Source organism: Lutra lutra, chromosome 16, assembly GCF_902655055.1.
Source record: "Lutra lutra chromosome 16, mLutLut1.2, whole genome shotgun sequence".
Taxonomy (NCBI): domain Eukaryota; kingdom Metazoa; phylum Chordata; class Mammalia; order Carnivora; family Mustelidae; genus Lutra; species Lutra lutra.
In genome coordinates, this window is record NC_062293.1 from 14,060,455 (window position 1) to 14,080,788 (window position 20,334).

Below are 20,334 nucleotides of genomic sequence, written 5' to 3' on the forward strand. Positions count from 1 at the left end.
ATAGGAAACATGCCTGTGAATCACACAAAGTTCATCATAACATGGAAATCTTCCTAATGGTAATTTATTTGCATGATAAACATTTATTTTGGAGTTCTCTGTTATTTATGTGAGCAGAGGTATTCTCTGAGATTCCTTAGGGATTTTTTTAAAACCCAGAAATAGTCTTAATTTAAAATTTTCTGGGCATTAAGCTTTGGGGATGAGTCATAAGTACGTAGTGTTGGCAGTTGTCAGATCGTGTAGTTTTATATTGGGAAAGGATCTTAGAAATTCTCATCTTTTATAGATGTGTAATAATTTGCCTCTGGCCAGAGAGGGACAGAGTTAGGAATAGTTTCCGGTTTTCCTAAATCCCAGTCCGGTACTATATCTGCTCTATCCCATTTCACATATCTGTCCTTGCTTTGTCCTTTTTCATGTCCTTGTCTTTTTATCTTTTCATCCTCACAACTGGAAAGGACGGAACATAAAGACTGAAAACATAAGAGTTCCATGGGGCATGCTCGGTAGTCAGGATCGGTCTTCATTGCTTCTAGATTTTGATAGGAACCCGAAGTTATTTCAACAAATGAGCAGACTTCATTTCACTCTAGGCTTCATTTCTGTGTGTCTTTATTATGGTTCCGATTTCTTTAAGTTAAAATCATACCTTTTTTGGTTTCTTTTATATTATAATTAGTATTATAAAACAAAAAAAAAGGCGAAGTGTAAATGAGTATTCTCTCTAAAGGAATTAACTTACTAACATGGCCAGTCATAGTTGGTTTGACCAGGGTTTTTATAACTCATCTTTTGATTTGAATTAAAATATCATCACTCCATTACACATTCAATAGAGACAGCTGAAAAGTACAATTTCTCTGCAGGGCCTGCAATGAAGGATTTGCAGAATCCTGCAGGGAATCAAGGAACTCTTCATTACAGTTCATGGATTTATAGGATTACTCTGCACTTTTCTGCTTTCTTCATTGAGAGCGGTCCCAAAATGTATCCTTGACTGTCCTGCAGGTAACTTCTTTCCCACTGGAAAAGTTACTATGTACAAATACTTTAATTAAAATGACCTGGCAGTTGTGGAGGCCGACCTTTCTGCTCTTTTCTTTTCCGAAGTGGAAGGTAGGCTCAACTGGGAAGCACTTTCCTGTGAACCCGTTCCAATCGAGTGTTGCCCAGGGCTCTTATCTGCACGGCCGGGTTTCAGGAGCCTTGTATTGTTTTAATATGCACTGTGGGCACAGTTGGTACCTGTGTAGTTAATTTCTCATCTGTTCATGGAAGGAAATACCATTCTGTACATTTTAAACAGATATTGCTATCAAATATGTGCTAACAGCTCAGTTTGCTGAAGTTGAGGGAAGATACAAGAATCCCTTGTATCTAACAGAAGCATGGGTAAATATGTAAAATATTCTTTAAAATAATTTTTAAAAGGTGTATTGCTGTAAAAACCATGGATGTGAAATGCATTTTTGTACTCACACTTGAATAAGGTATGTCTGATGCTTAGAGTAGACGTTAAGAATGCCAAAACGTGCTTGTTTGAGCTTTATTCATGTTGAGGCTGAGCAGTAGTGAAAAGGGAAACTTGTCAACTCATTAGGCCTCTTTTCCCCTCCACACTGTCCATTCCTTCACCTCCTTTTGCCGGGGCCCCGATTCTGTTTCATTATCACTTTGAACCAGTAGTGGTCTCCACAGTGCCGCCCGAACAAACAGTTCTCCTGAAAGGCAGATCTATCCTGTGAATACTCGGTCGGAGCTGAGCAGCCTTCCACGTGTTAACTACAACTGCAGGGCTGGGAGGGGGACAGCGTTTGTCACCTGGGCGCCACGTCTGTGCGAAGTACTTCCCTTTACAACCCATCCTGTGCTGGGTACGTTTCAGAAGCCTTCAGCAGCTCACCTTTAATGCTCTTCTCTCCTCCCACGTGGCAGCACGTTCTGGCTCTGCCGTCCCTCCTGCCGGCTTATGCTTCCAGCCCCTTCCCTCCGGTCAGAGCACAGCAGATGTGGCTGCTGGGAAGAAGAGTGTGCTGCTGTACCCCTTCCTCCTGAGCGGATGTGTGCCCTTTGCCCTGCTGTACCATCTTTGTCCTTTGAGACCAGGCAAGGCTCTGATCCCCAAACCAGAGCCAAGTCAGGTGCCACTCACACTTCCCTCTGTTAAGCTCCTGAGGAAGCAAGGACAGATCATGATTCATTTCCGTCTCCAGCTCCTTTCAGTCAGTCTAACACGCATAGAAGGCACTCAAGTATTTTTTGAATGAATACGTAAATGGACAGGCTTTTGGTGTGTTCCCCTCCTCCTGGTGTTTCCGTTGCAAAATAGAGGTGCACCGAAGTTGCTATTTGACAGTAAAGAGTGAGCCGAGGAAGAAGAGAGAGAATAAGAAACATTTCTTTTCCCAAATACATATCCATTTGCTGTGTCCAGAGTTCCCTGGGCGTTTCTGTAGGGTATGGTCGGAAAGTGACACATACTTTCCCCCTTCTCGGGACATCCCTGCACTGGATAACGTTCCCCTTTCTATTTAAGAATTGTTCTGTCAGGGGCGCCTGGGTGGCTCAGTCGTTAATAAGCGTCTGCCTTTAGCTCAGGTCATGATCCCAGACTTCTGGGATCGAGCCCCGCATCGGGCTCCCTGCTCAGCGGGAGGCCTGCTTCTCCCTCTCCTGTCCCCTCTGCTTGTGTTCCCTCTCTCGCTGTCTCTCTCTCTCTCTCTGTCAAATAAATAAATAAAATCTTTAAAAAAAAAAGAAGAAGAAGAAGAATTGTTCTGTCCAGGTTAGAGGATTCACAGGGAGAAAGCGCAAGAAAGGAAATCCTGGTGTCACGGTGGAGATGGGAATTTAAGACGCTGCTGGAACTTTTTGGTTGGAGCAATCCCTTTCTCTCATTGTTCATTTTCCCAGCTTAATGTTTAGTACAGAAAGCATTGCCTCTCAAATACAAATTGTCTTACAGTTTACCTTCTATGTCTGTTAGAGGAGGAAATTATTTTAGTTTTACAGATTTTTCTGTATACTGCAATCAGCCAGTATATTTACTTAAGTATGTGTAGCATTTAATTACACACTAACAGAGAATTGATACCCTAGGGCTGCTTTACAATATTTTATGGTTAGTTCCATCTTGGGACACAATATTCATTGCAGCTGTAAAGTCATTTTGAAATATCTCTTTAATATTATTTTTAAAAGAATATCTAGAATGTTTAGTAACTTAGAAGAAACCTGAACACAGAGATTCCTGTGTTTCCTGTTCAGTAACGAATCTCGTATTATCCTTTTTTATTACTGATTGTGTTACAGAATTCTAAAACTATTAACTAATGTGACTAGAGTGTTTATTAGTATTAGCAGGTGTTCATCATCCAGTAGTTCATATTTTGCAGAACCACCACTTGGATACAGAATTTCTGTCCATTTGGAAAGGCCTTATTGGATTTGCAGGGGGTCTTTTTTTTTTTTTTTCCTGTTTTGTGTTTTGAGAAAATTTAAACAATTTCATTTTGTTTCAGCACAAATAAATCAGTTATGATTTTATCCTTTTCCAAAACTCTTTCATCACCTTTAGTAACACAATTATTTCCCTGTATTTTTCTTTGTAATTTCTCTAGCACATATTTTGGAATTAGGCTAAATGTATAAAATCTTCATAAACTCTTGCCATGTCAGTCTTAAAAAGAAACATGCTCATTTTACAAATTTATATGGCATTTGAAGCAACTGCAGACCCTTTTTAAGTTGTTAGATGTATGTTACACCTAGGAACAAAAGGGTTATTTTATTAAGGGACATGTAATAGCCAAAGTACTTACAAAATCATCATTATTAAAATCATAATGAAGACAAGAAACCAGCTGTTCAGTTTAATAATAGAATGTGAGTGTCTGTGTGTGCGCACCTGCGCGTGTACGTACATGATACATATGTAGTTTTTCTTGGGTTTTTCTTTCAGATATAGGCTTCAGACTGTGAAGTCCTTAGCTGGAGTGAGCCTTATGTTACGGTTACTATGGGCAAGCCTGAGATGGGATGACATGGCAGCCAAGGCTCCTCCAGGAGGAGGGACTACACGGACAGGTAAGGGTTTCTTATTTTCTATTTGAAGTTGGAAAGAGAAAAAAAATCACTTGACAGTTCACTTAATTTTAAGCATTTCTGTTATTTATTAAAATACAACACTTGTGTTTAAAAATCCAGCCTTGCTGAAGTTGGGCAGCACGCTCTGGAAGAGCCTTGGGGCAGGCAGGGAAGGGGGGGGTCAGATTAAAAGGTGAGTTACTTTTATATGTGAACCAGTCTGGATTTTTAAAAAGATCTTTATTGGGGTGCCTGGGTGGCTGTCAGAAAACCTCTGACTCTTGATTTTAGCTCAGATCATGATCTTGGGGCCATGAGATCGAGCCCCGTGTTGGGCTCCACGCTCAGCAGGGAATCTGCTTGAGATTCTATTTCTCCCTCCACGTCCAACCCCTAGCCGTCCCAACTGCCCATACTCGATCACTTGTATGCATGTGCTCGCTCACACTCTCACAATATAAATCTTCCCCCCCCCCCCCAGATTCTGGTCTTTATTTGCTTTGTATTCTCCTAAGTACAGTTTTAACAGATTTATTATGGTATAATTTACATAAAACAAGCTGCACACATATATAAGACACATATTCTGATAAGTTTTCCGACTCATGGGGGCGCCTGGGTGGCTCAGTCGGCAAGTGGCTGCCTTTGGCTCAGGTCATGATCCCAGGGTCCTAGGATTGGGCCCCGCATCAGGCTCTCTGCTCAGCAGGAAGCCTGCTTCTCCCTTTCTCTCTGCTTTTGTGTTCTCTCTCTCTCTGTCTCTCTCTCTCTCTGTCAGGTAAATAAAAAAAAAAAAAAAGTCCACTCATGGCCCTTTGTTATCACTCCCCCTCCTGTCCTCGTGAAACTACTGAGCAACCTTCTTTCACTGACATTTAGTGTATATTTTCTAGAACGTTCTATGTGTTTATATTTTTCTCTTTCTTCTGGTTCTTGCTTCCTCTTTTTTAGTTGATAAATGAAACTGGAGAACCTGTATGATCTTAAAAAGTTGACCTGTGTGATTTAAAAAATTGAGTGGATGTGCATGGTGACAGAACCAGCGAAATCATCTAAAAAGTTGAAATAGAAATCTTTTTTATAAGAAGATTTTTGTTATTGTAGAGTGTAAGTCCGTTAGACTGGGACATCTGGAGCCCTATGCTCGCCACTTCTTTCTTCTCTTAGTACTTTGACGGTTTCACTACCAGAAGCTAAGCTGCCCCGGGTAGTATTTCGCTCAGTTTAGACATGTTCAGTGAGGTAGAAGGTCAGTGTTACTGTACTCTAGCAATGATCCTGGAGTCATTACTTAATCAAATGTTTTCGAAGGTTTATTCCATGTGTGTCTCCTTTTTAAAGCACCAGATGTTGTCCCTTTTTAGTTTCTGGATATTTTAGGTGGTTATTAATACTGTGTGGATTAAATCACCATAGAAACTTCTGAAACTGAAATCACAACAACAGAGATCATTAAAAGGCGAGACGTTGGTCCTTATGGCATTCGATCTGAATATTGTATCCGGAAAATCATTTGCCCCATTGGAGTTCCAGAAGCACCAAAAGGTAAGGAATACAAATAATTCTGTTCTTTTGTTATTGACCTGTTAACCACATCTTTTACCAATTAAAATTTGATTATAGGGACATTTGGGTGGCTCAGTCGGTTAAGTGTCTGCCTTGGGCTCAGTTCATGATGCCAGGGTCCTGGGATCAATTCCTGCATCAGGCTCCTCGCTCAGTGGGAAGCCTGCTTCTCTCGCTGCCTCTGCTCCTGCCCCTGCTTGTGCGTGCTCTCTCTTCTCTCTCTGTGACAAATAAATAAAATACAATCTTTTAAAAAATTTTTGATTGTAATCATTTCCTTAACTCTCTATTCCACGTATGAAAAAGATATCTTTTCATTACATGAACGATACCATTACAAAAAGATATCTTTTCATTACATATCTTTACATTACATTTTTAAAATAGTATTTAAGTAATAAACATAATAGGATTTCACTAGACAAACATATCTGTAGGCATTGCTCCAAGCACAGGGAGGGTGCAGAGAACTATAATACTTCTTCTAGGGGCACCTGGGTGTCTCAGTTGGTTGAGTGTCTGACTTGGTTCCCCATGATCTCATGGGTTGTGGGATCGAGCTCCATGTCAGGCTGTAGCTTAGCAAGAAGTCTCCTTGAAAGATTCTCTCCCTCTGCCCCTCTATCTGCTCCTGCTCATGCTTGCGCGTGAGAGCTCTCTCTCTCTCTCTCTCTCTCTCTCTAAGTAAATCTTAAAAAATAATAATACCACGGGGTGCCTGGGTGGCTCAGTGGGTTAAAGCCTCTGCCTTTGGCTCAGGGTTCTGGGATCGAGCCCTGCATCGTGCTCTCTGCTCGGCAGGGAGCCTGCTTCCCTTCTTCTCTCTCTGCCTGCTTCTCTGCCTATTTGTGATCTCTGTCTGTCAAATAAATAAATAGAATCTAAAATAATAATAAAAATAATAATACCTCTTATAATTAAGATGTGGAGCAGTGACTGATACCAGACCTTCAGCCCTAAGAAGGCATCTGCTGAGTCTATCTGGTTTGTTGTTGTCCTGACACCCGTTGTAGAATCTGGTACATGAGTAGTCACTGAACATCTGTTGATTCAAGGGTTAAAGCTGTTGTGAAATACTCCAGTTCTCAGGTAGAAATAACCTAAGAGGCATAAAGAGTGATTCATTTATAACATAACAGTTATAGAGCAACTACATGGTAAGAACTAGACCACAAATACATGGAAGAATGGGACTGAGCCCCTGTTCTCACGGAAGGGAAGAAAAGGTTATAGTATTAAAATTCTATAACATGAGAATCAAAACTGTTAATGCTAAAAAGAGTTCAGTGAGGTGACCAGATTCAAGAGATATAGATAGATTAAAATCAATAATTTTATTTCATATGTGCAAAAAAACATTTAGGGAAAAAATCTGTTATGAAATGGGTAAAAAGAGAATGCTGTCCTTAGAAACGTACTACTTAATAATAGAAGCTAATTGTCTCCAAATGTATGTGGTTTACATTTTGAAATCTGATTAAATTCAAAAGTTCCTTTTGCAGAATAAATGAGAATAGATTTTTTTTAAAAGAACCTCAATAAGGGGTACCGCTAGAGGTTGAAAATTAGCATAAGTAAAACAGTGTTGTCATGGAACTAAGACAGCCGTTGCTGGGCAGAGAAACAGATGGAACAAGTGGTTTCTGACGTCTTCATTCTTGACCCCAGAGCTTTCAAATCACTGCAGTCTCTTTGGATCACATTTCTTTGCCTCTTACCACTTTGGATAACCTTGGTCCTACTGCTGTTTCTGCTTTCTTCGGCTGCTTCCTTGTTCCCTGAACAAATGGGATGGTTCAGTGCTTGCCTCTTTCTACTTTTTATTTTTAAAATCTTACCATTAGATTTTACCTCTACTAAATAGTTTCAGATCCATTCTTCACACAGGCAACTTTCAAATCCCCCTTCTCAGTGCTGTGATGGAAAATACGCATTGCCAGAGTAGTACATGCCAAGGACACCCGGCCCAACTGTGTGGGAGGAATACAGTAGGCTTCTTGAAGGACATGTATCCATGTCGGCGTCTGAAGGATAAATAGGCATTAGTTAAGTGAGGGGGACGGAGGCTAGGAATGGGTCACAGCCAGATAGAACAGGCTATGTAAAGGCTCATAGGCCTTTATAAAACCTGGCCCATGAATTCTGACCCACCACCTAGTTTTGTTAATAAAGTTTGATTGGAACACAGCCATACATACTCACTTAGGTATTGTATATTCTGACTCTTCATGATACAAAGGCCCAGTTGAATAGTTGTAACAGAGACCATCTGGCCCACGTAGTGTGAAGTATTTACCATCTGGCCCTTTAAGAAAAAGTTCTCCAACTCCTGTTTCTTATGCCATAAGAGGAGATGCCAGAAGTACTGTAATTTTAGAAGCTCTTTTTGCTTAAAATGCTCTGATTTCTTTTCCAAAGAAACACCTACACCTCAGAGGAAAGGCCTTCGATCAAGTGCATTGAGGCCGAAGAGACCAGAAACGCCCAAGCAAACTGGCCCTGTTATTATCGAAACTTGGGTAGCAGAGGAAGAGTTGGAATTATGGGAGATCAGGGCGTTTGCTGAAAGGTAAGGAGTTGGTTCACATGTAAGCAGATATTTGAAGCTTAACTTCAGTATATCCTAGCTAATTTTATTTCACCTCTTGATTCTAAGTGCTAGCTGTAGATGATTTCTTAAAGTCCTATTTCTAATTTTAATGTGTTGTATCTGTTTGTCAGTTTCTGATTATCTTATATTTAATGTTTATTTTTAAACGGAAATAATTTCATATCTTTTTATAATATGAAAATCGACCCGGTTTCATTTAATATTTGGTACCGGTGTCCATAGTGTCATTTCTGATAAAATTCCTCCTTTTTTTTTTTTCCCCTGCAGAGTGGAGAAAGAAAAGGCACAAGCAGTTGAGCAACAGGCCAAGGTTAGTGAACAGAAGAAGGCAGAGGACCTCAAGGCCCAAATGGAGGCTCACCTCAGACAGCAGCGCTTGGCTGTCCAGCAGGTGGGGGAGTTGGTAGTAGTCCCACCTGGCAGCAAATTGACATTTTTAGCCAAATTCATGCACACCAAAAGCACAGTAATATATTCATGTGGTTTTATTTATTATCTCTAGAATTCAATGGGTAAGTTTTTGTTATTAACATATTGTCGGCACACGGTGTTAACATTAGCTTGAGGTGTTTGTGGGTAATTTTCAAAGATAATGTTGTCCTGTCAAGTTCTAATTATAGGCCATGAAAAAGCAAGTTGTACTAAAACTCTTTTAAGAGTTTGCTGTAATTGAGGATAATTAAGCTACCAATGGTTTCTTTGCTTTTCCACACTATAAATAATATATTATATGTGCCTGAATATCAGGGGCTCACATATTTTCTCTTGAGAGAATACTATTAGAGTTTTTAGCCAACTTAAATATGCAAACTTTTAGGATATAGATGAAATCAATAAAGATCTATTTGCAATATCACTAACTTAGTTACATATATTTAAAAATTACATATTATATCAACCGAAGTATTCATTTCAAGCTACTTTTTTCTCTTAAATTTTATAAAACATTTAAATTTTTTTTTTAAGATTTTTTATTTATTTATTTGACAGAGAGAGATCACAAGTAGACGGAGAGGAAGGCAGAGAGAGAGAGAGAGGGAAGCAGGCTTCTTGCTGAGCAGAGAGCCCGATGTGGGACTCGATCCCAGCACCCTGAGATCATGACCTGAGCCGAAGGCAGCGGCTTAACCCACTGAGCCACCCAGGCGCCCCATTCCTTTAAATTTTTATGCATCTTTTACTTTTGTATACTGTAGGTCATTGTCTTCCCTTACATCAGAGTTTTAGATAAAAACACTGTTGGATTTTTCATGTCTGCTCATTCAGAGAAAAAATAGCTAGTTGTTTTGTTTTTCATTTTATGGGTATGTTTTGTCATCTCAATAATGAAACCTAATGTTTTACTTTTAAACATTTATTTAAAATGTTTATTTACAAATAAGGCAACATTTCCAATTTTGAAGGCATACCCTCAGGAGATAACTACTAAATAGGTGTTCAGTTTCTTTATTTCCCTGCCTCCTTTTTTTTTTTTTTTTAACTGATTCAGTCAGATGACATCTCCAAAATATCCAAAACTAAACTCCTTTTCTTCTGAGGAATGAGATACTATGTGAAATACCTCACATTATATTCAGGCATATAGGATGTTTACAAAAGTGGACCTATATAGTTTGGCTGTGATGTCACTGGTGAGCAGTTACCAGTGGCAGGAGATTGTTCAGCATTACAGTTGTATCTTAGTACACATCTCAGCCCCACCATTAACTAGCTCTGTCTAGGCCAGTTATACAATCTCTCTGAGTCTCAGTTTTGTCATCTTTAAGTTAAAATACTAGTAACTCTGTTGGGTTGGTCTGAGCATTAAATAAGATAATGATGATAAAGCATTTGCCACCAGGTTTGAAATGAGTGCTGGCCTTGTTCTTACTTGTGGAACCTTATATCGTTGTGTTGGTAAGGTCAGGAAGTGTTAGCAGTCTGTGATAAAAGATATACAGATCGTCTTTAAAAACCTTATAGTCTGATCAGATTATACCTCTCTGCATAAAATAGTCTAAAATATTTTTCTATAAGGATGTGTGAGGTGAGTAGTGTAAGAAGTTTAGAGAAGATATTTTACTATAATTTTCAGCTTGCTTACCTTGTTTGTCAGCTTGAATAGTGGCATTTAAATATTGACATGTTTTTTTTAAATTGGATAAGTCAACTTTATAGTAAACTGGAAACCTTTTACAGTTCCTACCATTTGCCTCTGTTCTCTAAGTTCTGCCACCAAGCTACAAGGTGTTTCTGTCTCCAGTGAAATTATTGATGTCTCTTTTATTTGCATTCTGAAAGCTTGGACATTTGTATAGGCTGTGATTTAGAGTCCTTAAAATACGGCCTTCTTCAGGAAATTAAGTTTAAGGGCAAATTTATATGGACATATTTTCAGAAATATTTTAGAAATTTGATCCGGTTTCTTAAATTTGGAGAAATTATGACTGGACTTCTTGCAGAATGGTCTCATTTTTATTGAGAACTATTTGGTTCATGTTTTCTGTCCCTGGCTTTTCTAGAAACGATTGGAACAGCAGAAGCCTTCAGTAATTGCAGCTTCCACCACTTCCCCATCAAACAGTACAACTAGTACCATTTCTCCAGCACAAAAAGTTATGGTGGCCCCCATAAGTGGCTCAGTTACAACTGGAACTAAAATGGTACTCACTACTAAAGTTGGATCTCCAGCTACAGTAACATTCCAGCAAAACAAGAACTTCCATCAGACCTTTGCTACGTGGGTTAAGCAAGGCCAGTCAAATTCAGGTACACAACTGTTATTAAAGAAAAGATTACTTTCATTCAGGGAAAAAAAATTTCATTCCTTTACTGAAATGGAACATTTCTTTAGAAAATTGTTTTTCTTCTGCAGCTGATTGAGCAAACAAGCTATAACAGTTGGTTTATTACAAATAGTATTCATTATTATTACATTAGCGAAACTCCTCTCTTACATTATTTCACTTTCAACATTTACATAGTTCACTACTTTGAGTAGAGAGGAATGTTTGTCTTAAAAATACAAAATGAGCCACATTTCATGCATTGGTGCCCTTCCTATAAGTCACTACGTTGCTGGTTATTTTAAATCTAAAGCTTATTAAATGTCTTATACCCCATTAGCCACCAGCACAGCTGCCACATCTGCTACAACCATTGCCAGCACAGGTCAGACGTTCCAAATTACAGGCAATCCAGTCACTATGGCAGGAAAAGTAATTACCAAACTGCCACTTCCTGCAAACAGCAAGATTGTCGCTGTAAATGTGCCAGCAACGCAAGGAGGTAAGGGAAATGTGAAGAGTTTTAATTCACATTTGCCAGATCATACTGTCGCCATTATTTTTCATTTCCTTTTCACTGATTTCAGTCCTCGGATCTCACATTCTATGTAGCCCACTATAAAACCCTGCCACACGTAGTTTCTCCTCAGAAACCCAGCAACACCTGATGCTTTTTATTAAAAGGGCAGTTGTTAATGACTTCTCCATCTTTCTTTAAGGCGTTGTTCAAGTACAGCAGAAAGTTCTGGGTATCATTCCATCAAGTACAGGTACCAGTCAGCAGACCTTTACTTCATTCCAGCCCAGGACAGCAACAGTCACAATTAGGCCCAATACCTCAGGCTCTGGAGGAACCACAAGCACTTCACAAGTAAGAATTCTTTACAGGCTTATTTTGCTTTGAAGTGTGAAGCACACTGAGTTGAAGTTTTTAGAACAACCTCGTCCAGGATTAATCCAGCTTCTAATTTTTCTTTGCCTTTTATGTAACCTGTGACAAAGTACTGATTTTTTAAAAAACCTTTTGTATTCTTAAGCATAAATCATATGCAAAATGTTAATTTTTAACATTTAGTTAATAGCATATTTTTATATGTTATGAATCATAAGAAATGCTTTCTAGGATTTTGTAAAGAAAATTCCTTCATACGAAACAATGGGCAACATTGGAGCCCCCTAGGAAACTTGCTGTGCAACTAAGAGTAGAATGAAAATAGAATTCATGGCATTATAACTAGTTTGTAATCAGCTGATATGCATACATATTAGATATGTGTAGCCGTTTCTTGGCTCTAAGTATCATGGAAAAGGTTTGAAGTTTTATAGACCTGAAAATAATATGCTCTGTAGTCTCTCCTCTAAAACTATGAAAGAACATTGGGTTTCCACTCTTAGTATTATATTCTGTGGGTGACAGATATGTATTGGACCTCAGGGAAACTAGGACTCAACATTTTCCTGTGAGCAACCATGGTGGTTATAGAATAAAGCTTCACTGGGTCTTGTCCTTCCCTTCTAGCCTGTAAAGAGGTACTTGGTATCAGTGACAAGGAATTTCGTATGATCTCATTTGAATTAAATTTTCTTCCCTCAGAATTCCATCTTTATTCTGATGCTTAATGTAACTTAAAATGTAATGTCCAAGAGCCTTTGTCATTTCTGTAGACCTGTTTATCAGTAGAGAATGTTTAAAGATCTGTGTTCGAAGTCCGTCATGCTCTTAGTCTTTTAAAAACATTTTAACTCATTGTCCTTTGTGTCATTTATAGGTGATCACAGGGCCTCAGATCCGCCCTGGTATGACGGTAATTAGAACACCGCTCCAACAGTCCACACTAGGAAAGGCAATTATTCGAACACCTGTGATGGTGCAGCCAGGTACTCATCCCTCCAGCATTCTCCTTTTACACCTATACAACCAGTCAAGGAAATCTGTAATACTCTGTACTGGCCACTCTGCATACTGAAAAATACCGATTTGAATGAATACATCAAAGCACACTAAATTTCTAATCCACTGTGGGGTACATCCATATTATTTCATTTCTGGCATTGCCAGTAAGGGAAAAATAGATCCAGCTATGCTTAATAAAAATGTTCTAAAAACCTGTAATAAATGGAAGATAAATTAATTCAAATCACTGGAGTAAAGAGAATGGGTGAAGACAATACTCTGTGTGGCAAAAGACAGACAAAATCAAGGAAACAGCTAAGAAGGATTTAAACAGAAAGCATAAAAAAAGATTACAAAGGCATAATCAGTCCTTTGTTAATACGAACAGGTTAAACTTCCCATATTTACAAGTTGAATACTGTAAAGAGAAGAAAAAATCCTACTGTATATTAATAAGAAACATATCTAAAGTTGAATTACCACAAAAGGTTAATAAAAAGATGGGCAAAGGTACATGAAATAAAGACCAAAAATAGCAATTAAGAAAAGAGGGAGATGGGGTGTGGGTGGGGAGGACAAAAATTATCCTGCTAATATTGAACAGAGCAAAAGTCATTGATTTTTACATTGTCTTAAAGATAAAAAGTTGAAGTGAAGATGCCATTTGGAATCTTTAAGAACCAATTAAGGGGCACGTGACTGGCTCAGTTGGTGGAGCATGTGACTCTTGATCTTGGGCTTATAGGTTCAAGCCCCACATTATGTGTAGAGATTACTTAAAAATAAAATCTTTGGGGCTCCTGGCTGGCTCAGTCATTAAGTGTCTGATCAGCTCAGGTCATGATCCCAGAGTTCTGGGATCAAGCCCCATGTCAGGCTCCCTACTCAGCCAGAAACCTGCTTCTCCCTCTCTCATTCCCCCTGCTTGTGTTTCCTCTCTAGCTGTGTCTCTCTCTGTCAAATAAAATCCTTTTTTATTAAAAAAAAAAAAAAAATCCTTTAAAAAAAAAAAGATTTCATTAGTGTGTTTAAAGCAAGAACTATTTGATATCAGGAAGGGATCAACAGAAGCATGGTAGACCAGAAGCAGATTGTGTCAACTATTAAACCTGCAGGAGTACACATTGGTTTTAGGTCCATATAGACTCTCTACAAAAACGGTCACATAATGAGTCATAAGTAAAACTTGGTGAATTCCTTCCAAAAAGTAGAATGTGTGTAGGCCACATTCTGTATAGTGAAGCTAGAAGTTAATTAAGTTATTCTACTAATTTTTACTTGCTTGAAAATTTTTAAAAAGTATGTTCTCATAAGTAACTTTTGAGTTAAGGGAACATCAAATGCGTAGGTTCAAGCCGATTATCCAGTAGTAACTAAGTCATTCTGCCAGAGCAGGACTCAGAGGCAGATCTGTTCAATAACTACTTGAGCACCTACTCCATGCAGTTGAAATACACTGGAGGATAAAACAGACCAAAAACCCATATTGTTAAGTCTTAATCAGTAGTTAGAGAAATATACAAAACAAGTCTTAAAACAGGAAATAAAATAAAAATATAAGTAATAATTAGAAAAGGGCGGGTGCCTGGCCGACTTGGTCAGTAGAGCATGTGATTCTTCATCTGGGAGTTGAGAGTCAAGCCCCATGTTGGGTGTAGAGTTGACTTAAAAATAAAATCTTAGGGGCACCTGGGTGGCTCAGTGGGTTGGGCCTCTGCCTTCAGCTCAGGTCGTGATCTCAGGGTCCTGGGATAGAGCCTCGCATCGGGCTCTCTGCTCAGCAAGGAGCCTGCTTCCCTTTCTCTCTCTCTCTCTGCCTGCCTCTCTGCCTACTTGTGAGCTCTCTCTCTGTCTGTCAAATAAATAAATAAAAATGTTTAGAAACTTTTTAAAAAATGCTTTAAAAGAATAAAATCTTTAAAGAAAAGAGAAAAGGGCAAATGTTAATAAAATAAACCATTCTTTTGCAAGTCTAATCTTGAGAAATGGGAACAAAATGGTAGTTTACAGAATTAGTAATGAGAAAGTGCTATAAAAATAGAATGAACTTCTTTTTAAGACTTTATGTATTAGAGAGAGAACATTAGCAGAGGGAAGGACAGAAAGAGAGGGACAGGCAGGCTCCCAGCTGAGCGAGGAGCCTGATGCAGGGCTAGATCCCAGGACCCCAAGATTATGATCTGAGCCAAAGTCAGATGCTTAACCGACTGAGCTATCCAGGTGCCCCTCGAATGAACTTTTTTTAATCAAAAGAGAATTGTGTATAGGAGTCCTTGTAGCAAGACCTCGGGGAATTCTCACTCCCCATACTCAGGAACTAAATCTATTTGAATAATGAGGCATATACTATGTATATAGTTTAGTATATATATATATATATATGTATACATATATACATATGTATACATATATATATATATATAATATATAAGCATATATTGTGCTTATAAATTTCAAGTCTCAATGACTCATATCAAGAAATTTGGAAAGTTGCCATAGTATTTCCTACAGAAAAATCCAGACCTTATGGTTTTATGGATAAAATTCTTTGAAATGATTAGGAAGCAATTTCCTTCTTATAAGAAAAAGTTCCAGGGCACAGGGCAAAGAAAAGATTAAATCTTTTCCATTCATTTTATAATTTTAGCACCGTTCTAAAATGAAATAAAGCACTGGTTTTTTATTTAAATAAGAGCAATTTTCTAAAGTCTAAACAGGATTACCCTAGAAAAGAAAGTAAGATCCGTTATTTCACTTAATGCTGCAGGGGCAGTTGATAGAGTCTAGTATCTGTTAATGTTTAAAAATAGCTATCAGGTAACTAAAGGGAACAATAAAAGTGATGTAAAGGAGAAAAAATTGTGGATGACAAATAATAATATACTTACAAATCTGAAAAAATTTGGTGATCGCAAGATATATAGAGCCTTTGTTCGATATTGCCTTAATGTCGCTCCAGTTATGTGTTTGACTTGCATATGTGAATCCGTAGTTACACATATGAGTGTGTCTCATGTGTCAAAGAAAAGCAAGATGGCCAGTGGGTCTGGTGGGGCCCAGTGAAGATGTGGAAGAATCCTAGGAGTTGTGGCCAGAGAGGTGGAGGGTAGGGGGATGTGTGTAGTGTGTCTCTGATTATGTGTAGAACAGCTTACCCTGTTCCTGCTATCACACTAGCCTTTCCCAAAATGGAATCCACAGACTTCCTGGATATAATAATATTTTTTTAATTTTTCAATTTACATTTTGGTGATAATCTCAAATTAACATGTACATGTTGGGGGTCATCTGAATGAGCAGCACCAACCCTTTAATCCATCTGTGTTTATGATGGCATCAGACCTGTACCAGGGGATCAACTAAAGCGATTTTTCATGCATTGTTCCTCGAACTGCAGTATAAGGACATAATGTGGGGTCCAGAAATTCTCAAATTAAAGCACTTGATTTTAGATGGTGTACTGTGTTTTGGTTCATCCGAAGAATAAATGGGAGAGAATAATTGAGAAAAATTTAGAAGATAAAGTAGTGATGGAAAATGTGCCCTGCTAGTTGTTAGAGCACGTTGCAAACCACAGAGTTAGTGCTGTGACACCAGAGGAAACTAGACCAATGAGAGCCAGTAAAAAGGCATGATCTCTGAGAATCTGCAGTGTCACAAAGGTGTCATTTTGAATTAGGAAGGAAAGACTGGACTTACAGCAAGTGATAATGAAATAATCAGTTTATAGTTTTGTTGGGGCATTAAACCTCTGCCAACACATACCATGACTGAGAACGTACTTAGAAAGATACATCTGATTAGAGAATGCAGGAAAACTTTAAAAAATTAAAGCCAGAACAAGAAAAACATACACACATGCATATTGGGGGGGGGGGAATTTGAGATCTAAAAAGAAATAAAAGGCAGAATGCAAAGTAAGAAGACTACATAGTTGTAATTTACATCTTTAATCTATAAAAAAACACCTGTAAATAAGTAGGAAAGAAGGGAAATGGGGAGAGTGTGGAGAGAGTTTTCACAGATGAAGCATAATGACTTGACACGGATTTAAATGCTGACCCTTTATAGTAATTGAAGAAATTCAGAGACTATGACGCTGTCATACCATTTCTGGTTGCTGGAATATTGTACTTTAGTGATAGTACCTAGGGTTGGCAAGCGTTCAATGAAATAGAAACTCAGTGATGGTGAGAGTGTGTGTTGGTATAACCTATCTAAAATTCAATTCAGTATTGTTTTCCTGCTAGAAACGCAGTAATGTAGGGGGGGAGTTTATTTTAAGGAAATAACTAGAAGGGTATAAAAATTTATAAACAGGGATTTCACCATAGCATTATTTTTTAAAAAATTAAAAGGGAGGGTATTCTGAATGTCAGACTTTCAAATGTTATACATGTGCAATGTGATACGTAAGCACCATTTATTAAAAGAGATGTCTGTGTATATTTACAGGAATGTATATTCAACAATGGAAAAAAAGACAGGAAATGAATGTAAAGCCTCAGAAATGTGATGGTAGTCACTAATAACGAATTAGGACATTGTAAATATAAAATTAGCTATCAAGTAATAATTACTCTTTGCAGTTGTTCCACAAGGGAGAAATTCCACCTGCTTTTTCTTCTAGTTTCAGCAAGTTAAATGAGAAATGGAAGTTTTTTGGAAGGCTATAGAGCCATTCTAATTTAAATTCATTCATTCAGTAGATGCTGAACAGTGAGCATTGGAAGTATTCTTTGAGCATTTTGCCCTGATACTGAAGATAAAGTGATCCTTGACCTCATGGTTCTCCCAAACTGGTGAAGAGCTATAAGAAAATCTCATTTATAAACATAATTGGTTCAGAATAGTCCTGTTCTGTTTGTTATGTTTAAAATTCATATGAAATTCATATGCATTCATTCTATATTAGATTATCTTCTTAGTTTAAATATTCCTAAGGAAAGGCAGCCTCTTAAAATGGCTCTTAATATGTATTTCTGTCTTCAGTCTTCCCTATTTGTCATTTTAGCTTTAGACTTGCAGGAAGAATATTGACTGTGTTTTTACTCTACTGCAGATAGCTAGAACTGGGGAACACTTGTCAGTGAGCCAAGCGAAAACAGGTTCACTGACAGCCAGGTGGGACTCTGGGTGTGGGTTTATGTCTGAATGCATCCTTGGGCTGACAGCAGCACATAGGTCTTTCTGAAAATTGAAAAGTACGCACTCATCTGACATGTTGAACAACATTTCAACTCAGAATGCTGCCGCAGGGCATCTGAGCATTCAGAGCGTTTTGCTGTGCCCGTAGGTGCCCCTCAGCAGGTGGTGACTCAGATCATTCGAGGGCAGCCTGTCTCCACCGCCATCTCTGCCCCGAGTACAGTTTCCTCGACGCCAGCGCAGAAGGGATTAACCTCCGGAACACCCAGCACAAACCTGCAGTCTTCGGCCTCACAGTCCCCTCGCCCCCAGCAGGGACAGGTGAAGCTTACCATGGCTCAGCTCACTCAGTTAACACAGGGCCACGTAAGTAATGCAGCTTCATTTTAACTTTCTTTTTCTTTAAGTTTTTAATTCCACTTAGTTAACATTCATTTTAATTTTAGAGGTGATCATTTATTTATTCTCGCAGTAAGCTTAAAAACATGTACTTGGGGCATCTGTGTGACTCAGTTGGTTAAACATCCACCTCTTGGTTTTGGCTCAGGTCATGATCTCAGAGATGGTGAGATTGATCCTTGGGGCAGGCTCCACACTCAGTGGGGAATCTGCTTGAGATTCTCTCTCTCCTCCTCCTTTCCCTCCCTCTGCTTCCTCTCTCTCTCTCTCTCTCTCTCTCTCACTCAAATATATGTAAAACAAAAGCAGCCATGTACTTATTCCCAGAAGTTTGCAATGCACTTTTTAAAGAAATGGCTGCTTCCTAGAGTCGAACAAATATACTTCTCAAAGGAGAGATACAATAAATTTCCGTTATCTCTAGTCCTTAGACTGTAAACTAAAACAGCCAGATGGGTAATCTTTTTTTTTTTAAAGATTTTATTTATTTATTTGACAGAGAGAGATCACAAGTAGACAGAGAGGCAGGCAGAGAGAGAGAGAGAGGGAAGCAGGCTTCTTGCTGAGCAGAGAGCCCGATGTGGGACTCGATCCCAGGACCCTGAGATCATGACCTGAGCCGAAGGCAGCGGCTTAACCCACTGAGCCACCCAGGCGCCCGGGTAATCTTTTTAACTACCGAAACATTACTAGTTGACCAGTTTCCATGGGAAAAATAAAATTTGACTACATAAGTTGCTATCTTGTAAGATTGTTATCGTTATCGGTTCTTCTAGTAGTAATCAGTTGAATGCAGTTCCTGTAAAAATCCCAGGAGATTTTTGTGTGTGTGTGGAACTTGACAGGCTGGTGTTTAAATATTTATGTGAGAGTGCAAAGGAGAAAGAATAGCTTATAACACTTTTGAAGAACAAGAGTCTTTGCCCTGTGTGATAACCTGATACCAAAACTTCTTATGATCCCTCCTCGTTAATAGAGAAAGGTACAGACAACAAAGACACACAGAAAGTGACCCATACATATGTGGACACTTTTTCTATGATAGAGGTGTCATTGCAGGTCACTGAGAAAAGGATAGACTGTTCAGTAAATGGTGTTGGGACAATTAAGTTTATATGGGAAGCAGTGAAACTAGGCCACTACCTCACGCATAAACTCAATTCCAGGAGGATAAAAGTCCTACCTGTGAAAGGTAAAGCTATAATACTTTCAGAAGATATGATAACTAAAGGTAGGAAAAGAAAGGCTTTCTTACTTTAAAAAAAAAAAAAACACTAATGGTAAAGGAAAAGATTTATAAATTGATCTACATCAAGAATAAGAACTTCAGGGCACCTGGGTGGCTCAGTGGGTTAAAGCCTCTGCCTTCGGCTCAGGTCATGATCTCAAGGTCCTGGGATTGAGCCCTACATCGGGCTCTCTGCTCAGCAGGGAGCCTGCTTCCCCCTCTCTCTCTGCCTGCCTCTTTGCCTACTTGTGATATCTCTCTGTCAAATAAATAAATAAAATCTTTAAAAAAAAAAAAAAGAATAAGAACTTCAGTTCGGCAAACATTATAAAAGTGAAAAGAATGTGGGATGCCTGGGTGGCTCAGTTGGTTAAGCAGCTGCCTTCGGCTCAGGTCATGATCCCAGCGTCCTGGGATCGAGTCCCACATCGGGCTCCTTGCTTGGCAGGGAGCCTGCTTGTCCCTCTGCCTCTGCCTGCCACTCTTTCTGCCTGTGCTCGCTCTTGCTTCTCTCTCTATGACAAATAAATAAATAAAATCTTAAAAAAAAAAAAAGTGAAAAGATTGAGAAAATACAAATACTGTCAAAGACATGAAGAATTACTAAAAATCAAGGAGGCAAAAAGAAAGTTCA

General features: G+C 38.7%; 1 protein-coding gene across 16 annotated transcripts in view; it reads left to right on the top strand.

Annotated features, from left to right (window-relative positions):
- BPTF (bromodomain PHD finger transcription factor) overlaps nt 1-20,334 on the top strand; it is a 157,064-nt gene that overhangs the window by 107,687 nt on the left and 29,043 nt on the right. For 10 of the 16 annotated variants that reach the window (XM_047709007.1, XM_047709004.1, XM_047709011.1 and 7 more), the window contains 9 exons: nt 3,965-4,089; nt 5,506-5,634; nt 8,074-8,224; nt 8,534-8,657; nt 10,768-11,014; nt 11,372-11,533; nt 11,751-11,902; nt 12,801-12,909; nt 18,222-18,439. In XM_047709007.1, coding sequence (XP_047564963.1) covers nt 3,965-4,089; nt 5,506-5,634; nt 8,074-8,224; nt 8,534-8,657; nt 10,768-11,014; nt 11,372-11,533; nt 11,751-11,902; nt 12,801-12,909; nt 18,222-18,439 — 1,417 coding nt within the window. The remainder of the gene's footprint in view (nt 1-3,964; nt 4,090-5,505; nt 5,635-8,073; nt 8,225-8,533; nt 8,658-10,767; nt 11,015-11,371; nt 11,534-11,750; nt 11,903-12,800; nt 12,910-18,221; nt 18,440-20,334) is intronic. The other 6 variants (XM_047709016.1, XM_047709019.1, XM_047709018.1 and 3 more) reach the window with 3 other exon arrangements.